Genomic DNA, 26,403 nt, shown 5'->3' with positions numbered 1-26,403 from the left:
GTGGATAAATGAGAAACAATTAGCAGGAGATACTCTTATGACTTCGATTATTTGTGAAAAGGCTAGGCAGTTGCACAACGATCTGGTAAAGAAATTGCCTGCAAATAGTGGTGATGTGAGTGAATTTAAGGCCAGCAAAGGCTTGTTTGAGAGATTTAAGAACCGTACTGGCATATACAGTGTGGTAAGGCTTGGTGAGGCTGCCAGTTCGGACCACAAGGCGGCTGAAAAATATGTGCATGAATTCCAGGAGTACATAGAGGCTGAAGGACTGAAACCTGAACAAGTGTTCAATTGTGATGAAACAGGCCTGTTTTGGAAGAAAATGCCAAAGAGGACCTTCATTACACAAGAGGAAAAGGCAATGCCAGGACACAAACCTATGAAAGACAGGCTGACGCTAATGTTCTGTGCTAATGCTAGTGGGGATTTCAAAGTAAAGCCATTACTAGTGTACCATTCTGAAAATCCCAGAGTGTTCAGGAAAAACAATGTTATGAAGAGTAAATTGTGTGTGTTTTGGAAATCTAATAGTAAGGCATGGGTAACGAGGGAAATTTTCGTCGAGTGGTTCAATGAAGTGTTTGGCCCTAGTGTGAAAGAATATCTCCTGGAAAAGAAATTGGATCTCAAGTGCGTGCTATTAATGGACAATGCACCTGCTCATCCTCCAAACTTGGATGACCTAATTTTCAAGGAGTTTGGGTTCATCACAGTAAAGTTCTTGCCCCCGAATACCACTCCTCTCCTCCAACCCATGGACCAGCAGGTTATTGCACTTTAAAAAACTCTACACAAAAGCAATGTTTCACAGGTGCTTGACTGTGACAACAGACACTCACTTGACCCTAAGGGAATTTTGGAGAGAACACTTCAGCATCCTCCACTGCATAACCCTTATAGGTATGGCTTGGGAGGGAGTGACTACCAGGACTTTGAACTCTGCTTGGAGAAAATTGTGGCCAGATTGTGTCGACAAGAGGGGTTTTGAAGGATTTGGGACTGACCCTAATGAGCCTATGTCTGTTGTAAAATCAATTGTGGCACTGGGGAGTTCCATGGGGTTAGATGTGAGTTTGGAGGATGTGGAAGAATTGGTGGAAGACCACAATGAAGAGCTCACCACTGAGGAGCTGCAAGAGCTTCAGCAGGAAGAGCAACACATCGCAACTCAGAATCTTGCTGCAGAGGAGGAGGAAGAGAGATGGAAGAAGGTGCCTTCTTCAGAAATTAAAGAGATTTTTACTATGTGGGGTAAGATGGAAAGCTTTATGGAGAAACATCACCCTAACAAGGTTGTTGCAAGCCAGGTTGGCAACATGTACAGTGACAAAGTCTTGGGCCATTTTAGGGAAATGTTAAAAGAGATGCCAGAAACAGAGCTCTCTCCACAGTTATTTTGTGAGACAGGACTCCAGTGACTCTCAAGGTGGTCCTAGTGGCATTAAGAAACAGAGAAGAGAAGCAACCCCAGAAAAGCAAATGGTACCTGAGGTGTTGATGGAAGGGGATTCCCCTTCCAAATTATAAACAATCCACTCTCTCTCCTCCTCCAGTCTCCCATACACTAAGAAGAATCTCCAATAAAGGTAAGTGTTATGCTGTTAATGTTTCATTCATCATTTCCCATTGTATTGTTTATGTACTACATGTATATTTCATGTTAAAAATTTTTTTGTTTTAATACTTCTGGGTGTCAGGAACGGATTAATTGTATTTACATTATTTCTTATGGGAAAATTGATTCGTAAATCATAAATTTCGTTTATAGTAATGGCTCCAGGAACGGATTAATTACGAAAAACGAGGGACCACTGTATATAATTACAGTACCTAATATAAAAAGATAAAAGCAAATGCCACTTTATAAAAATAACACATTAACTTATTGTACCTTTCCAATAAGAGTATCATGTTGTCATCGGAGAGTCCACCATATACACGAAATTTCTTGATATTGCATACATGAGTTTTTTCATATTTGCCGAAGGTTATAGTCTTCAGAACTGCTGGTCTCTCAAGCTTCAGGATAAGAAACTGGAAAATACAAAAAGGCTGCAATATATTGTATACCAGATGCAAATATGTACTATATACTGTATATTTTAGTGTATGTGTACTGCATATACAGCACTGTAGAGTATGTATATTCTGTACCTATGCACTCTACATACATATTATGTACTTATGCAGTGTATACTACATATATACTTGTATACAGTAGGCATCATAAATATGTATGCCTATAAGCACACCTTTAGCAGACTATGTACCTGACAGATTGGAGAATTGTCTTCTGTGGAAGACAGTGCTTCTTGCCATACTGCCAAAGATATTAAAAAATTGACTAAATTATTGTGATTTTTCCATACCTTACCAATTATATTGGAAAGTCAACAGGCTTAAATCCAATAGAGAAAGTTTGGAAATTTATTAAGCGTAAGCTCTGTGGCATGGAAGTGTCCTCTAACCCCAAAATCTCAAGTGCCTTTAACCCTTTCAGGGTCCAAGGCTAAAATCTGAAGTGGTGCCCCAGTGCCCAAGAATTTTCAAAAAAAAAAAAAAAAAAAAAAAAAAAAAAAAAAAAAAAAAAAAAAAAAAAAAAAAAAAAATTATTTTTTCTTATGAAATGGTAGAGAATCTTTTTGTGAAGGTAATAAAACAAAAAGTACAAAATTTGATGGAAAATTGACGAAATTATGCTCTCGTGAATTTTGATGTGTCAGCGATATTTACGAATCGGCGATTTTGCCGACTTTGACTCCCATTTTAGTCCAATTACATTATTCCAGTCAACCAAATTCTTAGCTATTTCACCAGTATTACTTCTGTTCTATCGATTGAGCACAAGAAATCACCAAGTCAACTGTTTCAACTACAAAATAAAGTGATCGAAAATTGGTAATTTGGCCAATTTAACACAAAGTTCAAAATATTCCAATTTCAAAATAGGGTCCAGAATAAACAATGTAGGTATTCCTGGCACTAAACTAACATTTCCTCTGTTCATTAGTTATGTTTTGAGGCTTTACAAATAAATTCCATTTTGATTTTTTATTCACATAATGAATTTTTATTCACACCAAAAAATAGATTTACTGTTATGCAATATTGTAATAATTGTATAAATATCATCACCACATTTGTGAATGTATATTAGACCCACCAGCTGGCGTGTATTAGACGTGTGAGGTCATTTGTTTACTCTTGAACATCGGCAAAAATTTAACATTTCCGCTACTTTGAGCTCAGTTTCAAGCCATTTCCAGTGCTAAAACCAATCAAAATCATCTCTATTTCTGTAATATGTCTTCCATTCTATCAAATGAGACCAGGAAACCACAAATACATCTATAAAAAACATATGAAAAAACACTGCAAAGTCGCTGTTTTAATAAAAAATCACGGTCTCAGTTTTTTTTCTCTCATTATACACAGTGTGCTGCAGGATTTGTTTTATGTGGTGCACACATACCACATAGATGTATTCTCTCATATCTAGGCCCAAATTTACCACTCACAGTTTATCAGAGTGAGCTGAGCTCATGGCGTAGATTTACGGTTTGGACCCTGAACGTAAAGCCGTAGATCTACGGGACGGACCCTGAAAGGGTTAAGAAGGTGTGGGAGGGTATTGCCTTTTCTATCCTTCATATGCCACCCTTATCAGTGCCTAGCAGACTTAACCCTTTCAGTGGCTGTCACATAGAACCACATCACTGAGGCCAGGGTCCCAAATGTAGCTCTAAGTCATGAGCTCAGCTTACTTGGATAAGTTGTGATTGGTAAATTTTGGCCTACATATGAGAGAATGGGTCTGCACAGTGTGAGTGCACAATATAAAAAAAATCCTGCCCCATAAAGTGCACAATGGGAAAAGCAAAACTCTATGTATTTGGTTTAAAATAATGACTGAGTGTTTTCTAAGACAGTTTTTATGGTTTTATTGGCTGTTTCTTGGTATTATTTGATAGAATGGAAGATATACTACTGCTTGGTTCCAGAAAGAAAACTTGAAATTGGGCTCAAAGTAGCAGAAATCAGTGGACCCCCGGTTAACGAACTTTTTTCATTCCAGTAGTATGTTCAGGTGCCAGTACTGACCGAATTTTTTCCCATAAGGAATATTGTGAAGTAGATTAGTCCATTTCAGACCCCCAAACATACACGTACAAACGCACTTACATAAATACACTTACATAATTGGTCGCATTTGGAGGTGATCGTTAAGCGGGGGTCCACTGTATTCTATTTTTTTGCCAATTTTCCTGAATATGAGTAAGGCTCCTCAACACCCCTGGTCTGTTTTATAAGTTTTTAATAGGTCTGATTCAATTACTGGGATGCCATAAACCACGACCATTGACCAATCATTCCAGGTTACATTTTATTATCTGGGAAACAGAGTAAATCTTCTATTTTTGTGGTTATGAATTTAAACAGAAAGCAATTGTAATATAGACGGGCCTGGGTAGATGATTTAATGAATAGAGGAAATGTTCTAGTGCCAGGAAAACCTATATCACTTACTTTGGACTTAAATTGGTATTTTTTTAATTTTGTGTAAAACTGGCCAATTTACCAACCTCTGTGCACTTTATAGAGTAGTTGTAATAATTCTGAGTTTTCCATCATATTTTGTACTTTTGGTGTGAGTACCTTCATAAAAAGATTCTCTTCTGTTTCAACAAGAAAATATTTTATTTTTTAAGTGGACACGGGAAGCAATATTAATTTTGGGGTCTGTAAAGTGAAAAGGTTAAGGAGTGCATCAAGAGGAAGGGTAATCCTATAACTACTAGTTTAGATGAGGAACACATACAAGTACATATGTCAGTACATGTATTACCAAACCTAGGTACAGTGGAACCTCAAAAATCGAACGTATCACATATCGAACGTTTCGAAAATAGGACCATTTTTTCGGACAAACTGCGTCCCTATTATCGAACGCGCCCCTATTTTCGGACCGCCAGGTACGGGACCTGTCTGCCGGCCCACTCTGTCCGCATCCCCGCGCAGGCACCGTGAGCAGTCTAGCTTTGTTTATGCTTGAGTGAACACTAACCTGTGCTCTCATTCACGCATTTTATGATTATTTTGTTGTGTTTAGTGCTTGTGGGACTGTGAAATAAGCTGCCATGGGCCCAAAGAAACTTGCTAGTGGTATCCCTGTGGTAAAGAAAGTGAGAAACACCATAGATGTGAAGTATGAGAGTGGTGTGAGACTTGTTGAGCTTGCCAGGATGCATGGGAAAAACAAGTTGACCATTGGTTCTATCTTGTCAAAGAAAGAACAAATCAAGGAAGCTGATGTTGCAAAAGGTGTTAATATGCTAACCAAAAAAAAGACCACAAATAGTTGAAGAGGTTGAGAAGTTGTTGCTGGTGTGGATCAAAGATAAAGAGATTGCAGGTGATAGTGTTTCAGAGACGATTATTTGTGAAAAGGCAAGGAAGTTGCATGCCGATCTGGTACAGAAAACTCCTGGAACCAGTGCTAATAGTGAATTTAAGGCCAGCAGAGGCTGGTTTGACAGATTTAAGAAGCGTAGTGGCATACACAATGTTGTAAGACATGGTGAGGCAGCCAGTTCAGACAAACGGGCAGCTGAGAAGTTTGTACAGGAGTTTAAGGGGTACATAGACAGTGAAGAATTGAAACCTGAACAAGTGTTTAATTGTGACAAAACAGGCTTATTTTGGAAGAAAATGCCAAAAAGGACCTTCATCACACAGGAGGAAAAGGCACTGCCAGGACACAAGCCTATGAAAGATAGGCTTACTCTTTTGTTCTGTGCTAATGCTAGTGGTGATTTTAAAGTGAAGCCTTTACCTGGAGTTTACCTGGAGAGAGTTCCGGGGGTCAACGCCCCCGCGGCCCGGTCGGTGACCAGGCCTCCTTTACTTTTGTATCATTCAGAAAATCCCAGTTTAAGAAAAACAATGTCTTTAAGAACAAGTTATGCGTCTTGTGGAAAGCTAATCATACGGCATGGGTCACAAGACAAATTTTCAAAGAGTGGGTCCATGAAGTGTTTGGCCCCAGTGTGAAAAAATACCTCCAGGAAAAGAAATTGCCACTCAAATGCCTCCTGTTAATGGACAATGCTCCTGCTCATCCTCCAAACTTATTAGACCTCTTGTCTAAGGACTTCAGTTTTATAAAAGTGAAGTTCTTGCCTCCTAACACCACTCCTCTCCTCCAGCTCATGGACCAGCAGGTCATTTCTAACTTCAAAAAACTCTACACAAAAGCAGTGTTTGAAAAGTGCTTTGAAGTGACTACAGACACTAAGTTGACCCTAAGAGAGTTCTGGAGGAATTGCTTCAACATCTACAGCTCCATAAGCCTTAAAGGTAAGACTTGGGAGGGAGTGACTTCCAGGACTTTGAACTCTGCTTGGAGACAATTGTGACCAGACTGTGTCCAAAAGAGGGATTTTGAAGGGTTTGAGGCTGACCCTGACCCTGACCCAGCTCACCCTCTGCCTGTTGTGGACTCTATTGTGGCATTGGGGAACACCCTGGGGTTGGAGGTGAGTGGTGAGGATGTGGAAGAGTTGGTGGAGGACCACAGGGAAGAGCTAACCACTGAAGAGCTGCAAGAGCTTCATCTGGAGCAGTATCAGACCACAGCTGAGGAACTTGCTTCAGAGGAGGAGGAAGAGGGAGTGGATGAGGTGCCTTCTTCAAAGATTAAGGAGATTTGTGCCAAGTGGAATGATGTCCAAATGTTTGTGCAGAAGTACCACCCTGAGCAAGCTGAAACAAGCCATCTTTGCAACAAGTTCAGTGACAGAACCATGTCCCATTTTAGGGAAATGTTAACGAGGCGCCAGAAACAGAGGACTGTGGACAGTTATTTTGTGAGACACGGGTCCAGTGACTCTCAAGCTGGTCCTAGTGGCATTAAAAGACAGAGAAGGGAAGTAACCCCAGAGAGGGCTTTACCTGAAGTCCTCATGGAGGGGGATTCTCCTTCCAAACACTAACCCCAACTCCCTCACTCCTCCTCAATATCTTCCAGATGCCATCACCAATCTTCAATAAAGGTAAGTAAAAATTTTATTTTATATGTATTACTATACATAATTAAAAACTATAGTATTTGTTGTATGTAAAACTTTAATTAATCTCTATAAAATGTATTTTTTGAGTGAATATTTTTGGGTTTCTGGAACACATTAATTGTATTTCCATTATTTCTTATGGGAAACATTGCTTCGAATTTCAAACTTTTCGAATTTAGAACTAGCTCCTGAAACGGATTAAGTTCGATTTTTGAGGTTCCACTGTAGTAGGTTGGTAGACAGCAATCGCCCAGGGAGGTACTACTGTCTTACCAAGTGAGTGTAAAATGAAAGCCTGTAATTGTTTTACATGATGGTAGGATTCCTCTTTTTTGTCTCATAAACATGCAAGATTTCAGGTACGTCTTGCTACTTCTACTTACACTTAGGTCACACTACACATACATGTACAAGCACATATATATACACACCCCTCTGGGTTTTCTTCTATTTTCTTTCTAGTTCTTATTCTTGTTTATTTCCTCTTATCTCCATGGGGAAGTGGAACAGAATTCTTCCTCAGTAAACCATGCATGTTGTAAGAGGTGACTAAAATGCTGGGAGCAAAGGGCTAGTAGCCCCTTCTCTTGTATAAATTACTAAATTTAAAATGAGAAACTTTCATTTTTCTTTTTGGGCCACCCTGCCTCAGTGGGATGTGGCTGGTTTGTTGAAAGAAGAAGAAATATGTAAGATTTCAAGTACGTCTTGCTACTTCTACTTACACCTAGGTTACATTACACATGCATGTACAAGCATATACAGTGGACCCCAGGTTTACGATATTATTTCATTCCAGAAGTATGTTCAGGTGCCATTACTGAACGAATTTGTTCCCATAAGGAATATTGTGAATTAGATTAGTCCATTTCAGACCCCCAAATATACACGTACAAACGCACTTACATAAATACACTTACATAATTGGTCACACTGGGAGCTGATCGTAAACCGGGGGTCCACTGTATATTCACACTCCCCTCTGGGTTTTTGTCTCTTTCCTTACTAGTTCTTGTTCTTGTTTATTTCCTCTTATCTCCATAGGGAAGTGGAACAAAATTCTTCCTCTGTAAGCCATGCATGTCGTCAGAGGTGACTAAAATGCCAGAAGCAAGAGGCTAGTAACCCTTTCTCCCATATATACAGTAATACTAAATTTATGAAGAGAAACTTTTGTTTTTTTTGGGGGGGCCACCCTGCTTTGGTGGGATACGGCCAGTGCATTGAAAGAATGATTTAAAACCATAGGTTATGGTGAGGTTATGATAAGGATATGTGTGAAATTCTAAATACCTACTTCCTCTCAGTTTTCACCCAAGAAAATACTAGCAATATTCCTGAAATAATAGATTATGTAGAACAGGATGATGATAAACTATGGACGAATGTGGTAACTAGTGACATGGTCCTCAGACAAATAGAGAAACTAAAACCTAACAAATCCCAAGGCCTTGATGAACTGTTTACAAGGGTGTTAAAAGAATGTAAAGAGGAACTTAGCATACCTTTGGCTAATCTTTTTAACATATCACTACAAACTGGCATAGTGCCTGATAAGTGGAAAATGGCAAATGTAATTCCTATTTACAAGGCAGGTGACAGGTCCTTGGCTTCAAACTATAGACCAATAAGCCTTACCTCCATAGTGGGAAAATTTATGGAATCAATAATTGCCGAAGCAATTCGTAGCCATCTTGACAGGCACAGATTGATTAATAAATCTCAACACGGTTTTACAAAGGGGTGTTCCTGTCTTACGAATTTACTAATTTTTTCACTAAGGTGTTTGAGGAGGTAGATCATGGTAATGAATATGATATTGTGTATGTGGATTTCAGTAAGGCTTTCGATAGAGTTCCACACCAGAGGCTATTGAGGAAACTTAAGGCACACGGAATAGGAGGAGAAATTTTTTCCTGGGTAGAGGCATGGCTGACAAATAGACAGCAGTTTGCATAAATGGGGAGAAATCAGAATGGGGGCACGTCACAAGCGGTGTTCCTCAGGGGTCAGTGTTGGGCCCGTTGTTGTTCACAATTTACATAAACGACATAGATGAGGGAATAAATAGCGACATAAGCAAATTTGCTGATGACACCAAAACAGGCCGTCCAATTCATTCTAATGAGGACACTAAAGCACTCCAGGATGATTTGAATAGACTGATGCAATGGTCAGAGAAGTGGCAGATGCAGTTTAATATTGACAAATGCAAAGTTCTAAATGTTGGACAGTTAAATAACCATGCCACATATAAACTAAATAATGTAGATCTTAATACTACTGATTGGAGTTCTGGTTAGCAGTAATCTAAAACCAAGACAACAGTGCATTAGTGTTCGCAATAAAGCTAACAGAATTCTTGGCTTCATAACTAGAAGTATAAATAATAGAAGTCCTCAGATTGTTCTTCAACTCTATACATGTATATCCTTGGTTAGGCCTCATTTAGACTATGCTCCTCAGTTCTGGTCACCGTATTACAGAATGGATATAAATGCTCTGGAAAACGTACAGAGGAGGATGACAAAGATGATCCCATGTATCAGAAATCTTCCCTATGAGGATAGACTGAGGGCCCTGAAACTGCACTCTCTCGAAAGGCGTAGAATTAGGTGGGATATGATCGAGGTGTATAAATGAAAAACAGGAATAAATAAAGGGGATGTAAATAGCGTGCTGAAAATTTTTAGCCAAAACAGGACTCGCAGCAATGGTTTCAAGTTGGAAAAATTCAGATTCAGGAAGGATATAGGAAAGCACTGGTTTGGTAATAGAGTTGTGGATGAGTGGAACAAACTCCCGAGTACAGTTATTCAGGCTAAAACGTTGTGTAGTTTTAAAAATAGGTTAGATAAATACATGAGCGGGTGTGGGTGGGTGTGAGTTGGACCTGACTAGCTTGTGCTGCTGGGTCTGGTGCAGTGCTCCATCCTTGAGTTTAGGTGACCAGACTGGGTGGGTCATTGGGCTAATCCAGGGGGGGGGGGGGTATTGGTCTTATCTGGGGGGGGACATGAACCTGCTCTGCATGGGTCAGTAGGCCTGTTGCAGTGTTCCTTCTTTCTTATGTTCTTATGTAGATACTTATGACACCTACTGTAGTGTACATACTATGTACAATACATATTTGTGTACAGCATATACTCTGTACCTGTCCAGTGTACTGCATGCAATATGTATGGGTGAATGATTCAAAGAAGGATTTTTCCACAGGGCACCTTGTCAAAAGGTTTCATTAGGATATAATGCCATTTATTTTCATTGGAATCTAATATTTTAAGGTCACTGCCTGAGGATGAATTTTTCACTCTATGCAAATTCAGATTAAACTGCCATTATGGTGAAAGAAAATGTATACACCTCCTCCAAGTCGTCAGTGATCACCTTGCTTCTTTCCCTGATCCAAAAGGCAAAATGCTCAAGCAGTGTTTGTCACTGATCATTTCACTATTTACACATCTTCCTTATTTACACTTTATAATTATTATACATACAGGTATTCATATTCAAAACAATAGATGCAAAAATTGTTTCCTGCACTATAGGAATTATATATACCAAATAACAGATGCAAAAAGTGTTTTCTAAACTACAGGAACTATATACACCAAGGTCAATTCTTTTCAGTTATGATTGGTGCTCAGTAGTGACCACTAAATAAACAGTATTCTGATTAGAACACAATTCTGCCCTACAAGTTTCTTTGTAATATGGAACATCTGGATGGGATGTCCCACAGAAAACTCAAAAGTCACAAAATAACAATCAGCTTCATGAACAATTCTACATATACTAAGCATAATCTGTGCAATGTATTTACTGTACTGTGTTCTGTGTAAGAAAAATGAAAAGTATTTATCTTGAGCAAAGTTATACTTAATTTATAAGTCAGCAGAAAACATGACAGTAATTAGAAATGGAATTTTATTTACAAAAATACAGTACTGTGTAGTACGCATGTGACATTATACAAAAAGGTACAGTACAAATAATTTTTTCAAAGCCAATATTACCTGCAGAGTTTCAGACATATCTAATACAGATATTATTGTCCTAATTGTAAATTATATGCTGAAGAATGTTATCACCTGTTTTCTTTAATTTAATACTAGTTACACATGCAAATAGTCTGAATACAATACAGTACAGGTAACTTCCAAATTTATATCATAGTTAGGAAAAACTTATGTATGATAACTCTATCTTGGTACAGTCAAATGGAATTTTCAAATTGAGCTATATTCTGTAAAACATGATACATGATACTGTCTCATATGTCTTATGCATCTTTTGAAAAATTTATTTACTTTTATTAAAATTCTGTAAATCTTCATTGAATATTTACCTGTGGAGGGTTATTAGAATCAGACGACCACCGAGATCCTTGATCATTTGGTTTATCTTCGAGGATATTTCTGTGAATACAAGATAAGATCAGGGTGGTTCACTGTGATGATTCCATAAAGTTTCAAAATTTATTTAAATGCAGAATAAGAATCCAAAACTAAATTCCCCTTAAAGAACATAACTTTTAAAATGATTCTCTGAAATTTCAAAGAGCTTCTCCATATACTATACTGTACATGATAAATCTATGATCAGAAAACTGGAAGACAGACATTTAGCATAAAAATATAAGTACAGTACATGTACACTTAAGTTTATTATCTGTGCATAATATTAATATAAGTATTTATCTTGATTCAGCAAATCCTGAAGTCAAATACAATACAGTATTATGTATTGAATACCTGTATGGTAATATCCAATACAAAACTAACTAAAAATAATATAAATACAGTGGACCCTCGACTAATGATATTAATTGGTACCCGAGAACGAATATCGTTAGTCGAGTTTTTTTAGCGTTAGTCGAGGCAAAATGTTAGCGTTAAAATGTATCGCTAGTCGGATTTAACGTTATACGATGCCATCATTGGTCGAGGGTCCACTGTATGTATAATTTATTTATATAAATATTTCCTCTCATTAAAGTAAATAAAATGGCTTTTAACCCGTAAACGGTCCAAGCAGATCTACGTTCACATGCGTAGTGCTCCAAAAGTAGATTTACGTTTTTTTAAATATTTTCAAATATAACAAAAAAAAAAAGTAGATCAAAGTTTTTTTACACATTTTCAAATGTAAAAAAAAAAGAGCTACTTTTTTTACATACTATCAAATGTTGAAAAAACGTATACAGTGGACCCCCGGTATTCGATGACGTTGGTATTCGATAAATCCGGTTTTCGATGCATTTTAATGCAAAAAATTTTCCTCAGTAATTCGATTGAAAACCCGGTGTTCGATACGATTCGTACGAGACCTGTCCACGTGTGGCCTGAACTGCTCCGTGTGTGCTAGTGTTTACAAGCCAGCCAGTGTGCACGCATCTAAGGATACATTCGGTACATTCCATATTATCCATATTATCACTGTGTTTGGTGCTTGTTTCTGCAAAATAAGTCACCATGGGCCCCAAGAAAGCTTCTAGTGCCAGCCCTTCGAGAAAAAAGTCGCTAATGACTTATGAAATGAAGAAAGAGATAATTGCAAAGTACGAAAGTGGAGTGCGTATGTCGGAGCTGGTCTGGTTGTATAATAAACTCCAATCAACCATCTCTACTATAGTGACCAGGAAAACGGCAATCAAGGAAGCTGTTCTTGCAAAAGGTGCAACTGTGATTACGAAACAGCGACCGCAAGTGTTAGAAAATGCTGAGAGATTGTTACTGGTGTGGATAAATGAAAAACAGATAGCAGGAGATAGCATCTCTCAAGCGATCATTTGTGAAAAGGCTAGGTAGTTGCATGACGATTTGGTAAAGAAATTGCCTGCAACTAGTGGTGATATGAGTGAATTTAAGGCCAGCAAAGGTTGGTTTGAAAGATTTAAGAATCGTAGTGGCATACATAGTGTGATTAGGCATGGTGAGGCTGCCAGTTATGTTGTGCGACAGAAGTCCAGTGACTCTCAAGCTGGTCCTAGTGGCATTAAAAGAAGAAGGGAAGTAACCCCGGAAAAGGACTTGCTACCTCAAGTCCTAATGGAAGGGGATTCCCCTTCTAAACACTAACACCTCTCCCCTCCTCCCATCCCATCAATCATCACCAGATCTTCATTAAAGGTAAGTGTCAATTATTTTATTGTTATTGTAATTATTCTATTGCATTAAACTTAATATTTCATGTAGTAAAATTTTTTTTTTTCATACTTTTGGGTGTCTTGCACGGATTAATTTGATTTCCATTATTTCTTGAGGAAAATTGATTCAGTTTTCGATATTATCGGTATTCGATGAGCTCTCTGGAATGGATTAATATCGAATACCGGGGGTCCACTGTATATACGTTTGGACCGTTTACAGGTTAAGAATAACTTTTCTTCTTTTACCACCTACATGCAGAATTAGGAAATGCTTGAAATTTTCAGCAGTGGTGAAGTTTTCTGAATACATGGTTCATGTTGTTATTGGGTGACGTAAGTACCAATTGATCAATTTTTTAAAAATATTGATATTCATTTACATTTAATAGTTTTGAATATTTCGTAAAAGTTGTGGAGCTCCTCAGATTCCTCAGACACAGGCTAGAAACCCGAGATGTTGCAAGTAATTTCCCTTTAGATCACCACACTGAGGAGCTGAAAGAGAAAGACGACAGGCCCTTAACTCTCTGATGATTTTGATGAGCCTGAACTCCAACTCCTTGAGGAAAACCATGGCATGCTTTTTTATTGTTTTTCCAGGGACCAAGGGATTCTGATCATACTGCTGAGCCTGTGTTCTTCCCTGTGATTTACAGCACCACCCAGCTGACCAGCAATGAATGGGAAATAGGTGTCAACCAGGATAGATGCATAAGTGTAGCCCCATACACTGTGCTGCAACAAGGCTTCTTCTCTTGATCTTGTTGAATTCACTATGACATGCCATCCTTTGGAACTTGTACAGATCAGACCATGCAGACAATGCTGGTCAGCTACTACTCTGCCATAAACATGCATGTATTCAGTGTGAATAAGAGTAACAAGGCAGAGAATCACTTTAATGCAAAGAGTCTGTGGGTCAAGACATCTGCCAGTCTCTTTCATGATGGGGGTATTCAAAGCAGGTTATTTGTGAGCTAAAGTTTCAGTTGGACTTGTCTGTGATGAAAGGATGTATCCCACATGCTGGTGCCGCTAATATAACTGAGGTCATCCACCCCTACCAAATTACATATATATTCTGGAAGAATTCCCTTCACCAGCTCACTGGATCTAGTAGAGGACAAGAAGGCAATCTGAGAGGTTATATGCATGCCCAGTCTACCTATCCGACTTTAAGTGTAACTTGCTCCAACTGTGATTTATCCAAGAAAAGCTTTAGGACTTTATCCTAGCATGAAGTTGAGAAAGGTGTCATACTCTCAGTTTGGGGCTGGCAAAGAATGGAAAACACTGCAAAACTACAGGTTAGCTATGGGAGGGAGAGGCATCTGGTGAGGAGATATTAGACATCTTGGCCATTAGTATTATTGATCATGATACCCATCCCAACAAAATCATTTTTTTTTTTTTTCAGAATCTCAGCATTAGCATTAGACCCAAGTGGAAAACCAAGGAGTACAATCAGTGGGATTAATGACTCATACTCCTTGCAGGATAGTTGTGACTTCCTCAATGGTGTGTTGGCTGGAGAAGAGTGATATTCTGCCACCAGATACTTCAATGGTTTTTGTAGGCACTGTTATAGCAGCATGGTTGGTATAATAAAAGGCTCGAAGGCAAGCCTTAAGCTTACTGGGTTAATGGGCACGCAGTGAGTTTTGTTGTAGCCCCATGCCAGTCCGAAGGCCAAGCGAGAGAGAGAGACGAGGATATGCCCAGCTTGTCCTCCTTCTTACCAGTTAATGAGAGAGAATCAGAGTAACCTGAGCTGAGCCCTAGGTGTCAACTCAATCTACCAGGTGGCAGCACCAGTGCCAGGCCTGACTGGGCTTACACACTAGCTCACATTGAGGGGTTCAGCAAAACCTAGCTTCTCACTATGATCTACAGTATTTCTGATAATCCTCTAGCAGGAACTCTGTGGTGTCCACAAGTGTGCCGTCATCCAAAAACCAGATATTCAGCTCAGTAGTCAGGTCCTCAGTGACTTTTTTTAATGGCTAATCAGGAAAGTGAAGGGGCAAGAGGGCCACCCTACTGATTTTATGCTGACCAAAGAGAAATTTCCAGCCACTGTTATAGCATGAGTGGATAAATAGAGTAGGGAAAAGGTCATGAACAGCTCCAAGTACAACATATAAGTTTATTTAGACACTGGTACACATAAGTACAATTATCATACATAGTGTAAATTACCTAGGATAACCCAAAAAAAATTCACACACAGTGAGGTTAGTGACGTATAACCAATCTACACATGCTCCACCCACAATAAGTCACACCACCCTCTATCTACAGTGACTCCTACCAACCTCCAACTACACTGGGAGTCTCACCACCACTTACCTAAAGTGGGACTCATCACCCTGCACCCAGTGGGTCTCCCATCACCTTCCATCCAGATAGATTCCTACCACCCTCTATCAAGTGGGAGTCTGGCTACAATAATACAATGGTAGATTATACCTACAGTAGGTAAATAAGACACAATGCAGGTTACCTGTATCTGTAGGCTACCTGTACTTGCTTCTAGAGGTTACCACCCCTGTAGCCTAGTCCCAAACAAGGTTATAGCATTTTACTCTGCAAATTGATAAAATCCACGGTGGACGAAACATCTACACAATAAGATGCCATAACCAATATTGTGTGTTTTATTTACAGACTCTCACCACCTTCCACCCAAAATCTTAAAAAAAAAAAAAAACAGTTACAACAACTCATGACTTGATCCTCAGCTCACACAATGAGGGACCAGGAGCCCTCCCTGGCATGGATGAAATGTTGGGCATGTTTCCTTACACCTGCTGCCCCTGTTCACATAGCAGTCAGTAGGTACCTGGGTTTTGGTCAACTGTTTTGGGTTACATCCTGGGGGAGGGACTTACAGGACTCTAATGGAAATAAGACAGTCAGTCACAAATGATGTACGCACTTTATTGGGTTATCCTGAGTTACTAATAATCCTCTTGGTTAAAAAATCCAACAAAATCCTATATCTTACATCCTTCTACCACTAATATTCCTAACATGTATATTTCGCGTTTAATACCATTTTGTACGCAAATCTTATTTGCAACTTTTTTATTACACTACCAATATTCCTATTTTTAAAACTGATTATTTCAGAAAGCTTTTTAGAAGTAAGTTTAACACGTCTCCACAATTTGCTAAAATCCCTACAATCTTCCAGAAATTTTAAGAAAGGAAGCACGTGATAAAACTAAGAGCAGATGCAAGCGATGCTGCCATTTTTACCCCATTATCTTTGGGATGACAACTGGGGAATTGTGATAACAGAATGGCCGAATTTCATCTCATTTTTCAGGTAATGTAAAGAGAGCTAATGTCCACATTCATAAAATATCTTACACACTGATTTTGAATCTCCAAAAATTCCACACCTCCCGTACCTCTCATTAAATTAAACTTCCTCCATCACTCTCTGTGTGGTCACTTACTCGGGAACATAATTGGAAGAATAAGTGGAGAATTTGTGGATAGAATACTTGAGAGGTTGAGTGTTGTCAGCAGGAGCCTCGGCCATTGTTGTTGTGGTTCTTAACAGCTGGTTCGACATGGCGTCATACTCACCCGCCAACTTTAAACCAACATTATTTTTACGTACACCCAGGAAACCCAGAATTATTCAACCTAAAATATCTTAACGCAGTTTTACACATGTGTTACTATGTAAAACAACTGTAATAATCTAGAATTGTGTAACTCTACCTAAATAAAAATTCACCTTACTCCGCGAGCAGTAGATAAGATAGATACTGGACTGGAAATTTTGCACAGGAAATAAGTATTCGCTCCTTTATTCCGTTGAGGAATTAAATCATCAAGAATAAATATTTTTGTGTGTGACACTTGTACCCCCCCCACATGCATCTTTATTTACACTGCTGTGATTGGCCAGGAGCATGGATCAGTCATACCAAAATGATCCTCTGATATGATCACTCCCAGGTCTTTTACATTAGTTTTTCGCTCTATTGTGTGGTTGGAATTTATTTTATACTCCCATGTAGTTTTAAATTCCTCACATTTTCCATATCAGAAATTTCTCATCATTGAACTTCTTATGGAAGACAGTGTCATGCAAATTCGGGTGTCTTCTGCAAAGGCAGACACGGTGCTGTGGCTGACATCCCTGTCTATGTCAAATATAAGGATGACGAACAAGATGGGACCGAGTACTGTGCCTTGTGGAACAGAGCTTTTCACCGTAGCCGCCTCAGACTTTACTCTGTTTACTACTACCTTTTGTGTTCTATTTGTTAGGAAATTATAGATCCATCTACCAACTTTTCCTGTTATTCCATTATGTATTTTGTACGCTATTAGATCATGGTCACACTTGTTAAAAGCTTTTGCAAAGTCTGTGTATATTACATCTGCATTCTCTTTGTCTTCTAGAGCATCCAGGACCTTGTCATAGTGGTCCAGTAGTTGGGACAGACAGAAGCGACCTGCTCTAAACCCATGCTGCCCTGGGTTGTGTCAATGATAGGTATCTAGATGAGTGGCGATCTTGCTTCTTAGAACCCTTTCAAAGAGTTTTATGATATGGGACGTTAGCGCTATTGGTCTGTAGTTCTTTGCTATTGCTTTATTGCCCCCTATGTGAAGTGGGGCAATTATAAGTTAAGATAAAGATTTTGTTGGGATTTTTAACCCGGGTGAGGGTTACGCACCCATTGCGTCATCCAGGACTGTCTTATTTCCATTGGGGTCCTCAATGTTGTCCCCCAGGATGCGACCCACACCAGTCGACTAACACCCATGTACCTACTTGCTGCTAGGCGAACAGGACAATAGGTGTAAGGAAACGCGTCGAAACGTTTCTACCCCGCCGGGAATAGAACCTGGGATCTCCGTGTGTGAAGGGAGAGCTTTGCCAGTCAGGCCACGGGGCCTGTAGGGTAACAAGCGCATCGTTTCCACTCGTGCCGGGATCGAACCCTGGGCACTCAGTATGTAAGCTGAGTTTGTCATCAACAGAGCTAAAGTTTAAAACATCAACAGTATGTCTAAACACTAGCACTGCTGTTAAATATTATTATTATTATTATTATTATTATTATTATTATTATTATTATTATTATTATTATTATTATTATTATTATTATTATTATTATTATTATTATTATAAGCGGCCTCCTCACCCCAATGAGTCATTTAAGAGGGGATGGGGGTAAATAAGTAAGTTTATTTAGGCCTAGGTATACATAAGTACAATTACCATACATAGTGTAAATTACCTAGGATAACCCAAAAAAGTCAGATAATGGGATTTATTTTCACTGGGGTCTATGGTGGGAGGTGCCTTAACGTGGGTGAAGGGCTCTTGGTAAGAGGAATCGGAACTACCCTCACGTTCCTTAGGGTCAAGTATAATATCCTCCCTTTTCTTAATTGCTGTATGACTGCAATTTTAGCGCTTTTCCATGTACGTATTAATAAACTCTGCGGGTGACAGGTAGCTCAGTGGTCAAAACGTTCGGCTTACACCCGATAAGTAACAAGTTCGATTCCCAAGCCTTGGAAGACGTATGAGGAATTTTTTTCTCCTTGTCGCCTAGCAGTAAATATACACCTGTGTGTCTAGTCGAGAGTCTGAATGTTCTTGCACCTTTGCTATACCAATATGCTAGACTACTTGTAGAGAAACCATACCACGGGCAGGGTTAGAACCCGCGATCAGAGAGTCTCAAAACTCCAGACGCGACGGTCTGGAGTTTCATGACTCTGATCGCGGGTTCTAACCCCGCCTGTGGTATGGTTTGTTTGCAATCGTGTCATTACGATTTCGTGAGTCACACTTGGAGAGCACAAAATTTATAACTGTTTACCCACTATACGCAGAAGTTTCTCGTTTTCATTGTATATTGTAAAAAGAAAATGAAAATATTTATTCTAGGGGTAGACTGGTAAGCCATTGGAAGGCCTCGGTCAGATGACCAAAAGCTCCACGCAACCCGCACATAGGAGAGAAGAGTTTACGACGATGTTTCCCCTCAAGGAAGGTTCCTTGATGCTGGTGAGGAGCTCTTGATCTAGGGAACTGGATCTGTACTCCAGTTCCCTGAAATAACCCTGAATACCTTCCATCCCCCTCACAGGCGCTGTATAATCCTACGGGTTTAGCATTTCCCCCTTGATTTTAATGATAATAATACGACGATGTTTCTGTCCGGCTAAGACCGGAACGTCGTCAGATTGGTTAGGAAATATTTTTCGTATTTCCTAACCAATCTTACCTAACCTAACTCGTCACTTTGTATGAACTGTATACATGGAGGGTTATGTATCTCAGAACGTATACATTTAGAGCTTACTTTAATCCCAGTTTGCTCATATTTGAGATAAGAAAGTTTGTATTCGTGGTGAACAGGTGACAGGCAGCCTTAATTAATGACCTTCGTGTGTCGAAAGGTTTTAAGCCCAAGTAACCAACCAACCATGTTCATAGGTTGGCACAGGGTATGTACACTGATAGTCGATTGGCTTTAAGACCAATTAACCATAAACATGATGGTTAATGGAATTAACACCATGGAAATAGGACCCCAGTGGAAATAAGTCACTTTGTCTGACTTAATTGTACTTATGTGTACCTGTGCCTAAATAAACTTACTTACTAACCTAATAGTTAATGCCTTCCCCCCAGGCAGCCCTTGATCTGGTAGGCAATGGTCTCGCTTCACACGCTGAGGGTCCATGGTACGATCCTCGGTAAGGGTAGAAACACTGGGCGTGTTTCCTTACCCGTTATCCCGTTCACCTAGCAAACATGTAGGTACCTGGGTGTTAGTCGACTGGTGTGGGTCGCATCCTGGGGGACAATATTAAGGATCTAAATGGAACTAAAACAGACAGTCCCTCGATGACTGGGTAAACCAGTGTCTCAAGTTTCCTCAGACATTACCTCTCTCTTCCAGGGCTCAGTTTGCATTATTATTATTATTATTATTATTATTATTATTATTATTATTATTATTATTATTATTATTATTATTATTAACAAGGGAAAGCACAAAGTCTGTAGGGATCATATGGAACCTTGGGAATGGGAGGTAATTAGGTTTGATCTGTAGATGAATAGTTCAGAGAACCGACATGTTGATAAATTAGACACATGTGCAACTCTTGGGTATCAATAAAGATACCCAAGAGTTGCACATGTGTCTAATTTATCAATAGGTTTGATCTAAAGAAGAGGAGTCTAGATCCACTTGATGGGAACACTAGCCCCCTCACTTGCATCAGTAAATATGGGGATACTACTTACCACATCACTGGGTCCTTTCTGGCTTCTCTTTATTATTAAGTGTCTCCGAAGGGGCACCTTTAAGAAATGGCTTGATTTTTCGTTTTATTTCTTCAACCTTCCAATTTTATTTTGCTCATAACTCGAAGACGCCTCATCCAACTGGCTTCAAATTTTTCTCGCCTGTGTGTACGGTCCAGGTATATTCCAGGTAACAGAACAAGTTCTTGGAGCTCGATCGCTAGCGCTCTCAGCTCACACAGAGGCCTGTGGTTCGATCCCTGGTACGGGTGGAAATATTAGGTGTGTTTCCTAAAGACACCTGCTGGCTGCTGTCCATGTTCACCCATCAGTAAAATAGGTACTTGAGTATTAGTCGACTGGTGTGGGTCGCATCCTGTGGCAATATTGAACTAATTTGCCCGAAATGTTCTGCGTAACAAGCGGCTTTCTATATAGTAGTATGTCATTGATGTTGTGGAAAGTACTGTATATATTTTCCAGAAATACAGTAGTTATATGTAAATAGATGGCCATACTGTATTTAATAAAAAATTATGTCATAAAAAATGGGAAGCCTGCGCCTGCGCAGACGAGACTCGCCATTTTTTGTTTGAATTGAGTAACAGACATTAGTGAATGGGAAGAATTTTTCGTGCTCTAAAGGTAAAATTGGGCTGTCACCTCTCAAATAGGAGGCGAAATTGTTGGGTGTGTATTCCTGTATAACTTGAGATATCAGGCGACTAGACAAGACAGCTCCAGGAACCTCAGATAAGTCTGTGATGTTGTAACTCTGGCCAGTGTTATTCTCATGTATAGACAGTCAAATTGGTGAGTGATATTAAGATATTCTCCTTCTGTTATGTGTATATATATAATCCTTTATTAATTTAATATACAGTCCACAAACTTATATATTTACCAGAATTCTTGTTGATGCATCTTTTATTTATAATTAATAGGTCCAGAGCAACTTGTGGATATGACAGTGGTAGGTATCGAAGGGGGACATTTTTTGCGACCTAGGTGTCCCAAATTCCTACTTGTCTAACTGATAAATAATAATTATCTTTGTTCATTTACTGTTATGTACATAATGATACATTCAGATAAATGTAATTTTCCACAGATGTCAACTATGGTCTGTATACTTTGTACATGTGCTTATAGTAAATAAAGATATTATTGCTGTATAGCCCTTGTGGTTTAGCGCTTCTTTTTTATAATAATAATAAAGATATTATTATTATTATTATTATTATTATTATTATTATTATTATTATTATTATTATTATTATTATTATTATTCAAATGTGTAGGCGCAGATCTGTCCATGTGCAAAATATTGTGAAATTTTGATTCTCGTTAAATTACGTTAGATTTCAGTTTACCTCCTCTGAACGGCTTCAATATTGTAAACTGGCTGATGCATCTTAGGGTCGGTGTTGAAAATATTTTAGTCTTCCGAAGCTATAGTGCCTAATAGGTGTTTAATGTGTCGATGTGGGTCGAAAAAGTATTTGAAAATGGACTAGAACCAACAGGGAAGCTCTGCGCCTGCGCTGATGGGCGGGGGAGAGGTCGAGATGGGGCATCAGGAAGCGGAAGTGTTTGGAATGGAGTTAAGAGGCTAGGAAAGCATGGGACCAGGAAATTGGCGTTCACGGCGGCCTAAGGATTAATACGGGCTTCACTTCATAATAGGAAGTGTCGTAACTGTTCCTGTTGAAAAGTGAGGGAACGAGATTTACGGGACCACAGTGATAAAATGGTAAAATTAGTGAATAATGGTAGGACCGGTGGTGACTGGTGCGACGCCTTGGTGTCCAGGGGAAAATACCCGTGATTTAATCATCACTCATCGGTCTCAGATCTTAATGGAGTGACCTCTAATGTGCATAATAATTATGAGACATTAAATCGTCGTGTGAATTGTAATGTAATCAGTGATAATAACACAAAGTTAAGAGAATGCATGAAGTGAAATAAGTCGCTGTTCTCCAAGTGAACACATGTTTACCTCGTTGTTCCTGTCCCGAGGATAGTGAAGTTTTTATGGAGTCACGACTTCTAAACCGGGACAAACCAACGGATACCTCGTCCTCTATAAGGATTACAATGCTGAGTTTACAGAATTTGGTTATTGTGTGGTTTATATGTAGTAAAATAATAATTACAGAGTGTACCACTAGAACACCTAGCATGTCTAGGCATTTTGGGCAGACTTAGTTTAATTCTTAATTTTAAAATATTACAAATTATGAGACAAGTTGGTATTATGGCTGACTAAATATTAGTTTGTGAGTTTAGCAATGTGAATGCTTTTGTTATGGCACAATACATAGTTTCAGTATTGGAGTATCACAGGCCAACTTATGACTAGTTAGGATTCATTATTTTAAGATTGAGATTGATATTTCTGTTTATGGTCAAATGGGTGAGTGAGTGTAAGTGTGAACCATCAGGTGGTATTCGTGTAATTAGTTTACAGGGTGTATCAGGGAGATAAGATGTTTTCTAATGGTCGTTTTGAAGGTGATGAATGTGTCTGCAGTTCTAGAGTTTTCAGGTAGGGTGTTCCAGATTTTAGGGTCTTTGACATACATTGAATTTTTGTAAAGGTTTAGTTGGCCACGGGGAATGTCATAGAGATGTTTGTGTCTGGTGTTATGCCTGTGGGTTCTGTCACAACTATCAAGAAAGCGTTTTAGGTCAAGGTTAATATTGGAATTTAAGGTCCTGTAGATGTAGATTGCACAGTAGTAAGTGTGGATGTACTGAACAGGGAGTAAGTTTAGATCTATGAAGAGTGGTGGGGTGTGTTGCCAGGGATGGGATTTAGTGATTATTCTTACTGCGGCTTTTTGTTGGGTTATTATTGGCTTTAGGTGTGTTGCTGCAGTTGAACCCCAAGCACAGATAGCATAGGTGAGGTATGGATATATAAGTGAATGGTATAGTGTGAGAAGGGCAGTTTGTGGCACGTAGTATCGTATCTTGGAGAGGATCCCAACCGTTTTGGATACTTTTTTGGTTATGTGTTGGATATGGGTGCTGAAATTCAGGTTGTTGTCGAGGTATAGGCCTAGGAATTTGCCCTCATTATGTCTGGCAATTAGAGTGTTGTCGGTCTTAATGTTAATTTGCGCAACTCCTGCTCTGCTACCAAACATAATGTAGTAGGTTTTGTCAGTGTTAAGCGTAAGCTTATTGGCTGTCATCCAAGTCGATATTTTGATCAGCTCCTCGTTAACAATGGTGTTGAGGGTGGCAAGATTAGGGTGAGAGATGACATAAGTCGTGTCGTCAGCAAAGAGAATGGGGTTCAGGTGTTGAGATACGTCTGGAAGATCATTGATGTATATGAGGAAGAGCAGGGGACCAAGGACACTTCCCTGCGGAACTCCAGTATCAAGTGGCCGTGTTGTTGATGCTGTGTCTTTAATGGTGACATACTGATACCTATTAGTAAGGTAAGATTTGAAATATGCAAGCGCATGGCCTCTTATACCATAATGATCAAGTTTGTAGAGTAGGATGCCGTGGTCTACTGTGTCAAAAGCTTTTCTTAGGTCAATAAAAATTCCTAGTGGATATTCCTTATTTTCCAATGCTGTGTAAAGCAGATCTAGCATTTTTATGATTGCATCGTTAGTGCTTTTATTTTTCCTGAATCCAAATTGGCAGGGGTTGAGTATGTTTTGTGCTGTTATAAATGAATATAGTCTCCTGTGCACGAGTTTCTCAAAGATTTTTGGATAGCAATGGTAAGTTTGATATTGGCCTATAGTTGTTTAAATCTGTAGGGTCACCACCTTTATGTATTGGTGTAAGTAACCCTTGCTGTATTGAGTAGTTTCGGGAAGGTGCTAGTTTCTAATGACTTGTTAAAAAGTAATGAGATAGCATGCGAAAGGACATGCTGGAATAAGAACCATGTCGGTGTAGCATGACATCGAAATGTGATGGTGAATGGAGGAAATAAGGAGCATCAATTACCCACAGTTAAGTAACCCTTCTAGTTATAGCAGACTGATACTGGCCAGTTAGGTATGTTGTAATTGGATAGGTTATGGGTGATCCAGCTATATCAAGTGACCACCAGAGAATATCTGGTAAGTGGTGGGATTATGTACCAGTGTTTTTCCTTGATGGATATATCCATGCGTAACCCCCCCCCCTTCATTCAGTTAAACTAATATAATCTATACAGTCCACAATTAATTAGTAGCGTCGTACTTGCGGGTGCTACCCCTCATACTGGTCTCGGATAGATATGGATAAGAATGTGAGGCCGAAGGGACCACCTGCAGGGACCAGGGGTGGTTAAGTTTTCTCACATGTCTACACAGTGAGGCTTAACATGGCCGACACGGCCATGGTTGTGTAGCGGGCTAGCTGCGGGATTTTCAAGGATAGCTCCTGGTCAAAGAGGCTGACCAGGTCCCTACTTAACAGAACTCAGTGTGAATGCTTTGAGAAGATACCAGAGCAGCGAACGGACATCCCAGTGCATCGTTTCAGCGTAAATAGTTGAAGTGTTGTGCAGTTTCAGAGGAGTTGGTGTTGTCGAGTCAGGACCAGTCAGCGCCTCCCCCCCTCTCCGCTGGGGGGGGGGCAGGGGGAGGGCGTGTGTAGTAAACAGTGACCCTCTCATAACGCCTCACCCCTGCCCGTCTCCCCCGCGTCACCCACCCTCTCATAACGCCTCACCCCTGCGCGTCTCCCCCGCCTCACCCACCCAACTCCCAGCGCCTACCCATCTGTAGAGGGTACTTCTCCCCTAACCCACGATGTCAGCGATGGCACTGCAGGGCGTGCCGGGCTCACAGGAACTTCCACTACAGGGACAGCATCGTGGAGTTCGACCGCGAGGCAGCTGTCAGGTGTGCCACAGGCAGTGTGTACTCAGTTCCTTAAGCTTCAACATCCGTGCACACGAGGGCCTGGGATCTTCAATCAACTTTGCGTCCACCAGGACGCTGACATATCCCTAGGGGAGCTCTCCATCGGGCTGCTAACGGAGTCACTGGCTTCTTGGACCTCTTGGGGAGGGTCGATGGTGCTCGTGCAAGCAGCAGATCCCGGGGCAACTTGCTGCTGTTTGCAATGGCTGTCTGCCGAGGAGAGACAGGCACCTAGCAACATCTGTTGTTGGGGGAATGGATGAATTCCCTGCTATGTTTGTTAACTGCTCATTACTCTGTAATTTGTCTATGCTTGTAATCATGTGATAACGTGTTTATCATTCATTACCTTTGAAACTTGTCATGATTTTGACCAGCTCTACCTGGAGCTCATTACCTTTGTAAATTCTCATGATTAATGTGTTTATGATTCATTACCTTTGCAATTATTCATGAGTGTGACCAGCTCTACCTGGAGCTCATTACGTTTGTAACTTGGTCATGATTATGACCAGATCTAGTTCATTACCTTTGTAACTTGCTCAGCTATCAAAACTTTGGAGTCCAGTCCCAGGACCAATTATGTACCTCTGTAATCTTTTGATTACCGCCCACAGGATGGGTATGGGGTGCATAATAAACATATTAAACTAACTAACTCTACACGGGGTGACTACGGTAAACAATAAGGTTGTTGCCTCCCAATGAGATTACTCGTATGCATGTAATGTTGAGGTACATACAGGTAACCCCCTATAAAATTTTCCATAGTCAGTATAATACCCATTAAGTTTCTCTTTCTTGCAGGCAGATTTGTTGATGTAATAAAAAAAATGTGGAATTGCTGGAAGCTGTCCATAACTGAAGAATGACTTACCTGATCGGATTCAAATTTTTCACTAGTGTAGTTTGCTGAACATAATTGGCGCTGCTAGTGGGCGCCATGTTCCAGTTTGCCAGTTTTATTATTCAGTAAGTGAAGAATGCTGC

At 39.7% G+C, this 26,403-nt stretch overlaps 1 protein-coding gene across 4 annotated transcripts in view; it reads right to left on the bottom strand.

Annotated features, from left to right (window-relative positions):
* Positions 1–16,854, bottom strand: part of muskelin (muskelin 1) — a 122,288-nt gene extending 105,434 nt beyond the window's left edge. For 3 of the 4 annotated variants that reach the window (XM_053773090.2, XM_053773089.2, XM_070083237.1), the window contains exons 1-3: positions 16,689–16,853; positions 11,422–11,491; positions 1,895–2,037 (exon numbers count right to left, since the gene is read on the bottom strand). In XM_053773090.2, the coding sequence (XP_053629065.2) occupies positions 1,895–2,037; positions 11,422–11,491; positions 16,689–16,807 (332 nt within the window). In that variant the 5' untranslated portion in view covers positions 16,808–16,853. Of the gene's footprint in view, positions 1–1,894; positions 2,038–11,421; positions 11,492–16,688 lie in introns of all 4 variants that reach the window. The other variant, XM_053773091.2, reaches the window with a different exon arrangement.
* Positions 16,855–26,403: the final 9,549 nt, after the last annotated feature.

The sequence above is a fragment of the Cherax quadricarinatus genome, chromosome 9 (genome assembly GCF_038502225.1).
Source record: "Cherax quadricarinatus isolate ZL_2023a chromosome 9, ASM3850222v1, whole genome shotgun sequence".
Classification (NCBI taxonomy): domain Eukaryota; kingdom Metazoa; phylum Arthropoda; class Malacostraca; order Decapoda; family Parastacidae; genus Cherax; species Cherax quadricarinatus.
The sequence above is the reverse complement of the archived record's forward strand: the minus strand, read 5'-3'. Positions and strand labels throughout refer to the sequence as shown.